At 38.8% G+C, this 10,000-nt stretch overlaps 1 protein-coding gene across 1 annotated transcript; it reads left to right on the top strand.

Annotated features, from left to right (window-relative positions):
- The first annotated feature begins 1,850 nt into the window (after positions 1–1,850).
- LOC128739696 (zinc finger protein 333-like) lies at positions 1,851–3,044 on the top strand. The gene has a single exon (XM_053835193.1). The coding sequence runs from the start codon at positions 1,851–1,853 to the stop codon at positions 3,042–3,044; it is 1,194 nt and encodes a 397-aa protein (XP_053691168.1).
- Positions 3,045–10,000: the final 6,956 nt, after the last annotated feature.

The following is a 10,000-nucleotide window of genomic DNA, read 5'->3' as shown; positions in this document are numbered from 1 at the left end:
TGATTGGATGTTATGGTCGGGGCCACCATTGATCCCAATCATAATCACAACATGACAATAGGGTATGTAGTCGCTTCGTCGTAATTGCCTATTACCATCCTATCCAACACAAATTATTTAAAATATCAGTGTTTTTTTATGACACACAATGCAAAATTAGTTATTTCCTAACATTTTAGTTTGTTGACTAAAGCTTGCTTCATTTGAAATTGGAACAAACTTTTGCTCATATTGTGGTGCTCTTGGTGGACGGATTTGGAAGTTCTTAGCGCCCACGTGTCGGAAATTTTATTAGCTTCACCTATATATTTTTGACATTCAACAAAATAGCTGTATTTTGTAAACAAACAACATGGAAACCGAAAGAAGGGAAAAAATGTGCACAGCTGTATGGAAAATCCACCGTGGTCTGCATCTAGGCTAACTAAACAGCAGAAAATTTCGTGATTTCAAAAAAATGCTTAAATAGTCGCTTTTTAGTGAATTCAAAGCTCACGTGTGTTTGAGTCAAAACAGCACAAGAACTTTTGGAGTATTTATTAAATCCATCCAAGAAACGATGAAAAGTAGAGTAGCTTTGTCTCACTACTAGTGCTCAGCACAGCAGTAGCTTTATTTGATTAAAAATATCATTTTCAGATTTATTTGATTTTAGGTTGTGTTTTGTAGCGCATCAGCAAGCTTTTAATATGCCTAGTAATTGTCATGTTTCCACTGGTCTACGTTTGTTTAATTTACCGGAATTGCACCTAATTCTGCGCATGGTTCCTAATTCTGCGCACCGCATGTTTCCCTTAAAAACCGTAGCGTTCTCAAATGAATGGCTCTATGTACATGAGTTTTCCTAGATGTGTCGATTAAGATAAAAATTTGCAGGAATTTTAAAGTTTTGACTGAAATGTGGGGTGCGCAGAATTAGAGGGCAAACGTTCTGTTTTCGAGAACTCCGTTTGGCGTCCAAAACAGCGCTTCCGATCAAGTTTTGCGGCGCTTCCATTTTGACCTTTGAACTATTTCAAGTTTCTTCAAAGCGGAATTGCCCAAGTGAAATTGGAGTCTTCCAAGTGGAATTGCCGGGTGCTGTCTCCCTGTTTATGTTCATGTAAAGCAAAAAAAAGAAGGAGGTGTTATTCTCTCTTTCGTTGGTTTGTTTGTTTTGAGTTATTTGAAAAGGATTAAGGCCTAAGCAGCGCACGAAAGAGAGAAAATGTACGAGAGAAACTCACTTGGGGTAATGTATCATGCAGATAGGATTTTTACACACACATATGATCAGAAAATTATTTTTTGGAATCAATATCAAAAATCAAGATGTTTCAAACACCATCATTCTCTTTCGCACCAACAACGCACCCTCGGTAACCCCTACATCAGGTAGGCAAAGTTTACCGACATTTTCGAGTTTTCTATTGGCAGGCAGAATTTTGGGTTTTTTGTCTCTTATTTTTTCGAAAAGTGGTTACCTGTCGTCATGGTAATTTATTTTCTATTCCTTTTTGACTCCGCTTATGATTTGATCTTTTTAAGTAGTAGTAAAATCATAGCTGTAGTTGTGCATAGCCAGTCAGGTAGGTTAAAAATTTTCATTATAAAAAGGTTTGCTAAGAACTTGAGAATTTAGTCTTGATTTGATTACTGTCTTCAAAGCAAAGCCGTGGGCTTAAACCGTCATTAGACATTGGATTAGACATTGTTAGAGTACAGGAAAATTACGGGGCCAGTGTAACGACCCTACTGACTATATCTAGCAAGCACCGCCTAGCCGTGATTACTGTCTTACGAATTACGAATAAGCCGCCCAGTTCCGAGTGTTTCAGTACAATCAATTTAATTTGTGTAAATCCTTAAATATGGATGTAGGACAAGAATTTGAATTTGGATCATCGACTGCAAGTTCGCCAACTTTGGATGAGTTATTGAATTGTAATTTCGAGTCTGTGCCGTCTGAAATTGAGTCTACAAAATTGGAATCTATAAAATCCTGGTTACTCCAGGATACTGGATCGTCGACTGCAAGTTCGCCAACTTTGGATGAGTTATTGAATTGTAATTTCGAGTCTGTGCCGTCTGAAATTGAGTCTACAAAATTGGAATCTATAAAATCCTGGTTACTCCAGGATACTGGATCGTCGACTGCAAGTTCGCCAACTTTGGATGAGTTATTGAATTGTAATTTCGAGTCTGTGCCGTCTGAAATTGAGTCTATAAACTTGGAATCTATAAAATCCTGGTTACTCCAGGATACTTCTAATTTTCCAAGCAGTTTTCCAAGTTTAGAAGATAATACAATAATACAGGATACAGAAGCAGTAACAATATCTACCAGCGTGGCTCCGGTGTTCCCCGATAATGGTGATCTTAATAATAATTGTGCTGCAGTACAGCAATTAACATCATCGTCAAGTGGCTCTTATTTCCAGCCAGCCGAGTCTAGCTACTCAGGATATAATATTATTTCTCAACCAAACGAACAGCCAGTAGTGACTACAGAGGCTCAAGTTTTGGAGTCCGTGTTGGCGTCCGTGAAACTTGTTTCACCTCAGGAAGAAGCGATTACAGCCCAGCCTGTGTTTGCAGCTAACAACAGTACCCAATTAGCAGGATGCTCCTCTACGAAAAGAAGAAAGCGAAACAATGCAAAAATTGATTATGATACGATCTTCTATTGTAAGGAGTGTGATCAGAAATTCGGCCGTGTAGGCAGTTGGCGGCAGCACAACAACTCTCAGCATTCCGAACTTCCGTTCGAATGCACTAAATGCGGCAAACGTTTTGGCACTCAGACGCAGCTAACGGTGCACAAACTAAATCACACCGCAGCTAAACAAAAATTTGCATGCGACTATCCCCACTGCACTCGTAGATACGTCCACCGGAAAGATTTACAACGTCACAAACAGAGTCATGAGGGTTCATATGAGTTCATATGTGATCTATGTGGCTATGGATCAGCCCGTAAAGATCACATCCTTAAGCACAGGCTAACGGTACACAGAAACGGTAAAGTTCCACCAAAAGTACCCAAAAAAGGTGCAGCGCAGTAGATTTTTATGGTAGATTTTAAGATAAGTTGGGCGGTGCAATCTTTCAAAAATTGCGCTCCATTTGTTATTAGCCATAGCAAACTGTTACGCGGTATCCTTCGAGCAAAAAGTGATACTTGAGTGATAGTTAAAATGTTATATTTTTTTATTAGAGTGGTTTTAACCCAGAGAGTCATTCACCAAATGTTCCTTGTCCTGAGTAAAAGCAATGTAGCTGACAGGTTTTCATCATATTAGTGATAATAAATTACAAATAATTTGTATTGTTAATAGTTATTAAATTGATAATTTAATTTAATTATTTTTTTAAATTTAATTCAATAATAAATCGATATTAATTTACATATATTTTTTTTTTTTCAATTGAGGAGATGAGCATAGATTCAAAACAGATTTGTTGTTGTTGTTTCCACCCGGAAAACAGATTTCTCTTGGTACCAACAGACCAGAATTCTGACCATGCGGTGTAATCAGTTACAGTTTGATCTACGATACTTTGTGAGCCCAGATTTTACCAAGAGAAGTACCTAAATAAAAAAATTCTATGAGTAAATATAAATTTCACACCTGAAATGGAAACAAGCAAGTCGTTAAATAATTTTGTTCTAGGCACGTGTAGTAAAGATAACAATGATTTCAGCAGTGAGTGGGTGGGTGAAATTGGCAATTTGATGGGTTGCAACATAATGCGATACTGATTCCAACAAGCCCTGTGGTTGAACAAAATAATTTGGTTTTAAACAATAATTGAAATAAGCCTCAACCGTATGAGATTAATAGAGCATTCTAAACATGTGATTTGGAGCGTGATAATAAAGATAGCCTACGATTTAATCAAGTTATAATTGATTATCAGAAGTTGTCGAAGTAGTGCAAAAACGCATATCTGAATCACATAGAGGTGATGTAGCGTGTTTTCTTAATCAGTCTGATGTTTAATCAAGGACATATTCAAACTTTGAAGACAGAGTGAATCAATGTGGTTTATGTGGAACGTGTTGTTCCATGATTTTGTTGTTAAGTTGATTTACGAACGTGACCTGAAATAACTCAATATAAACTAACATAAGTAAGTAAATAAGGTTCTAACTTTAAGAATTTAGTAGAAGTAGCTTTAGATATTTTCTTTAAAGTATTTCATTTAACGTATTTCAAAAGTCTATTTTTTTAAGTGGGTCGCAAAAATGTCGTCGAAATCTGCAATATCCAGAGATTTTGTATTGTATTGGTTCGATTTCAAGTAAATAACTAATCCAGGAATTTGTCCAGTTTACTAAAGCGAAGGATGTGGTCCAACGAGTGGTAGCGAATTAGACAGCAAACGTCTGCCCGGTATAATGCAATCAATATTTTCTGCAATCATAGTTTTGACGAGACCAAATATAAATTTTGTATCGGTTCTAAAATTGAGTACTTTTCAACCTAGTAAATAAATATATATAAAAGTAAAATTTTGGTTTAGGCTTGCGGTGACAGTATCGGGGGCCCGTTACTACGCTCAATTCATACTCCCTCTATTGACATATATTTAGGAAACAGTATTGTACCAAAATGTAAAATTGTAAGGGATCTAGGAATAATCTTAGACTCAAAACTAACATTCACAGAACATAACAATACCATTATTAACAGAGCAAATAGAATGCTGGGCTTTATCAAACGCTTCAGTCACAATTTCAAAGATCCGTACACAATAAAACTATTATACATTACATACGTAAGACCTATTCTGGAATATTACCATATTGTATGGCACCCACACACACAGTATGTTACACGAAGGACGCATTGAATCTGTTCAGAAACAATTTCTACTATACGCGTTTCGAAAACTTAACTGGACAGTATTTCCATTACCATCTTATGAAGCACTCTTATGTTATGAGTTCGTATATTTGGGATCTATGCTTACGGAAGGCATACGTGTATTTGAACGAAAGGTATTGCGGATTATTTTTGGCGGAGTACCAACGGAAAGCGTCGAGTGGCCGAGGCGTATGAATCACGAGTGGAGAGATTCCCATCGTACACCTGGCGAAAGTTAGGAGACTACAGTGGGCCGGCCACGTCGCAAGAATTCCGGACGACTGTAAGAGCCCCACCGGCACCAGAAATAGAGGGCCCCAACGTATGCGTTGCTATAAACTGGTGAATCTCAGAGAAAACTTGAAGGATATCCAAAATTTTAGTTCTTTCAGGATGATAATTTAATGAACTGAATGATTAAATTATGAATGGCGAATTGGGGATGAGGACCTTTTACACGGAGGGCTTTTAGTAAAAATAGGTAGCTACGCTTAACAAGTTGTCGTTGCGACTCCTATCTTTTGTCCTGGAAGGTGCACGGGTCAAACCAAGCTATAATCAGAGATTATAACCGGATTTGAACCCGCAACACCTGCCAGGGTGTGTGGCTCGCTGGTACTCGTGTACCTTTGAACCATAGAGGCGCTGGACAAAAGAAGTCTGCACAACCACCCTTATTAATGTAGCGACGTATCTGGTTTTTGGGTGATTTTTATATACACAGATTGTGCCTCTTCCTCCGTCAACTGTCGAATTTGCTCGGTCAATTGTCCGGTGCCGTGGCCAGGATTTGCCCTGGCACAGACAACGCTTTACTTACGGGACTTCAGTTTCAACGATCGTGCTAGCATACTACTGGAGCACGTGATATTTTCGGCGCAGGATCAGTGACTGCATCAGCATCGTTTTACTCGCGGGACATTAAATACGTATTTGATGTTTGATAAGTCATAATAAAAGCATAATTTCTGTAGAAAACTTGCACTAAGTGGGTTTAATAACTGAAATAACTAAAAGATTACATAGTTCTGTAACCAAATACATTCATAAACTGCTTTTAAACAATAGTATGCGCTAGAATTGTTTTTAATTTATACTTCTGCTTAAATGGTCCATAATTGTGGGGGAACTGCATTCTATATGAAAGGTTTGTTGCCACTCCTTTAGTTCAGGTTTTGGGGAGTTTCAAGAGATTTTAAGAGTAGTTGGTAGGCATTATTTGTATATCAATATACCGCAATTCTTACGAGTGACTTCTAAAATTGTGGAATTTTTTTCTCAAGCTGTCAAAAAAAGACAAAGATACATGAGTAATTCTCGCAGAAACAGGAACTTTTGCGCTTAATTGGTTGAAAATGGTTATAAACAAGAATTACACTTTGGCTACCTCGAAATAGTGAACCCTTCGTTCACCAAGGGGCCTAACAGTCCCACAGACGGTAACCGTTGACGACGACGAACTAGAAGTGGTAGGGGAGTTCGTGTATTTGGGATCGCTAGTGACCGCGGACAACAATACTAGTAAGGAGATCCAGCGGCGCATCCAAGCGGGAAACCGGGCCTACTTTGCCCTTCGTAAAACGCTACGATTAGGAAGCATACGCCACCGCACGAAGCTAACAATGTACAAAACCCTTATTAGACCAGTAGTTCTTTATGGACTTGAAGCCGTGACGCTGCTTACGGAGGACATACGCGCCCTTGCCGTGTTCGAGCGGAAAGTGCTGCGGACGATATTTGGCGGAGTACAAACTGAAAGCGGACAGTGGCGGAGGCGTATGTATCACGAGCTACAGGCACTGCTTGGGGCGACTCTCATCGTACATCCAGCGAAAATTAGCAGGCTACGGTGGGTCGGACACGTCGTAAGGATGCCGGACGACAGTGCGACGAAAATAGTCGGATAGTAAAAATTTGGTCCGTAGTTGCGCGAGCCCCCATGAAACCCGCCTGATAATTCCATACGAAACCTTGTGCTATCGGTGACAGCCGGCGTAACAGGATCTGGGAGAGTACCTTGTACTTATGAACTTATGAATATAATTCCTTTAAAAACTCGCAATAAATTGCAATGCGTGATTATGTATGACGAGGTAGTTCCGTCACCCTAGCTGCTCAATTTTTTTCTTATATAATGCGTAAAGCAGAACCAAGCAGAAACCGCGGTACGAGAAGAAGCCTCGATCCGTGGAACCGTAGAAAAATTGGAATTTCAAAAGCTTCGCCGGAAAATAAGGTGAAATCGAGATATGCTGGTGATTAAGGGGTATTCAGCCTGCGCTTTCAAACGATGAGGAGATAATTATTACGGGTTTCGAAGTTGAAGGTGCGGAGGCAGCATATCCGGTCACTCAGATAGTATTGACGTTGTAAGTAAAATCGCTTGGGAAGTACGAAGTGTTTCGAAACGAACTTCCAGGACTACTTTTGCAACGTGAGATTATGAGAGAACAATCATTTGACAAGAAAAGTAATGGATTTAATTTTTTCCGTACTTATTCCCTATGAAACAGGTTTTTTGACGTAGGATCACGTCTTTGTTTACTATACTGGGACTGGGTAGCACTTTGTAAAAACGAGAAATAGAAGTGTAACGTTTGAATGAAATATTTCAAACGCTAATAGCTACTATACTACTGAACGAAACATAACAGTTAATATGTCGTTGGATAGATAAAATGTCCAGCAATTTTATAGTAACATACTAATAATAATTTTTTATACGCTAAATAGTGAAAATGTGTGTAAAGATTCAAGGTCGAATTTTTCCATACATTTCCCTTGTTATCGCCTAGCTTCACAGGCACGGACGACAATTAGATACACCAAAGGATTTGGATCCAAATGATAACCTTGAGACCACTTTGTGAGACCACACCCCTTTTCCAATCCAATCGGCAACATCGATGGCTATTGACGGCAACACCGGTCCCAAAGACAAGCGGAATCAGAGGGCAATGGCCAACGTGAATCCCACACGATGCACTTAACATTACATTTTGCATTATCCCCATCGCAGACATGCGAAATTGTTCGATAGCTTGCTCAATCAGTGTCGGACAATCATTTAAGCAGCAGCAGCCGATATGGTTTCCCCCACCACCTACACTAGCTTACAAGCAGCAGCGGCAGTGCCAGTGACTATAAAATGGTACTCTTGGTTCGCCGTCTGTTCATTCATCGCACAATCGCACTGACGGACGGTCAGCATTTACCATCGACAGCTATTGGTGGCGAAAGCAACGGCATTTGGCGGCAAACACCAGCGATCGGAGCCTACAACGCTAGCAATCGGGAGGTAACGATAGCATTTTTGGCGGCTATTGCAGGCAAATCCAAGGACCTTTGCGGCATCTAATGTCATTTTCGATGACAATTCGAGGCACCCAATGACATTTTGGCGGTTATTTTCGCAAACCAACAGCAAATGGAAGCAAATCGACTGACGGGCAGCAGCAAATTCAGCAGTAGGCCGTTGTGGTCTTAAACAGTTCTTATAAGAACTAGAGTAATTGAAGAATGAAAAGAATTTTCTTCACTTTTCTAAATGGTTAACGTTTCAACGTTCCATGGAAAATGCTTGCTCATTCAGCGTCGGATAATCATTCGAGCAGCAGCAGCAATTGATCTGGTTTCCCCCACCACCTCACTAGCTTACAAGCAGCAGCGGCAGTGCCAGTGACTATAAAATGGTACTCTTGGTTCGCCGTCTGCTCATTCATCGCACAATCGCACTGACGGACGGTCAGCATTTACCATCGACAGCTATTGGTGGCGAAACCAACGGCATTTAGCGGCAAGACCGGTTATTGGTGGCAACACCGATTGTTGACTGCACTGAAGAGGTTGATGTTACTTGTAACCAATGGCCCTTTTAAGGGCCGCAAACTAATTAAATGAAGCATAATCAGAATTTATCTCAAATGTGCAAAATGGTTTTGATTATTATTTGTAACCAACGGCCAGAAACTATTTGAAGGAAGTTGGTTCAAATATCAAACTACTAATAACATATTTATTACAATGATCTGTGGGCTGGCCATTCATTGCTATTTCAATCTTTGTGAAATACAGTAGTGATTTGTTAAAGAATTCGCTATGTCTAAATGGTTGCAGGCGTTATATTTACGTGACCACCGTAAACGTATTCGTGAACAAGTGGCTGGTGTAGTAACTGAACCAAGGATATCCTTAACAGGATTTAATGATCAGACATAGTTATACTTCATCGATTAAAACATGTTATCAATATAATGAGTATTATATGACACAGTCCTACGTCACCCTTTCGTACAACCCTTAGGGCTGTATACCTTGTAGTTTTTATAATACTTTATGGGATTTAATTTAGTATTACACTTTTGTTCATTTGTCACTTGCAAACTTATTCACTATCGTACTTTACTAAAACAAAAAATGTACAGAAAAATGATTATTTATTCTTTCTTCCTAAATTTTTTGGACTTAATATAAGAAGGTCTTACATTCTCGGAAAACGGTTCAAAAGTGACCAAGCTTTGATTCAATTCTCGTTGAGGTGTCCGAATATATTAATACAGTCAGTCCACAATCATGGGTCACACACAATTGTGTGTCATTTTAGATCTAGTTGCTGATTAGCGTTTAATATCACCCAATTATTGATCAAATTATTAGTGCTACACATGAGTAACAATTTTAGCAATCACTTCGTATAATATTCACGAAATAATAAGCAGAAAACCTAAAATGACCCATAATTGTGTGTGACCCATGATTGTGGACTGACTGTACAACAAGTTATTTTAACTAAAGTTTTTTGGAGCGTCTTAGTAGAATACAAACCTTTAAATAAAAATTAAATTATTTAAAAGAAAACCTTTCCAAATTAGTTCGAAAACAAACATAGATGAAGCCTGCAAGTCGTAAGCGAAATACTTCTCTGTCGCGAATAAATAAAAATAGTAGAATTTGATTTGGAAAAGTTTTTTTCTATTTAATTTTCAAGTTATTTTATTTCTTAACCACCGGAATGATAGTTTTGTGCGATGAGTTAGATACTGTCGTGAGGGTTAGAAAGTTTTTAGTTTCTCCATTAGTGATACTTTCGAAACACTTTACAATATTTGCTAATACTGCTGGCTTCGGAGACTGTGCGATACATAACTTCG

The sequence above is a fragment of the Sabethes cyaneus genome, chromosome 3 (assembly GCF_943734655.1).
Source record: "Sabethes cyaneus chromosome 3, idSabCyanKW18_F2, whole genome shotgun sequence".
In the NCBI taxonomy this organism is placed as follows: Eukaryota; Metazoa; Arthropoda; class Insecta; order Diptera; family Culicidae; genus Sabethes; species Sabethes cyaneus.
This window is presented reverse-complemented; position numbering and strand designations above follow the sequence as displayed.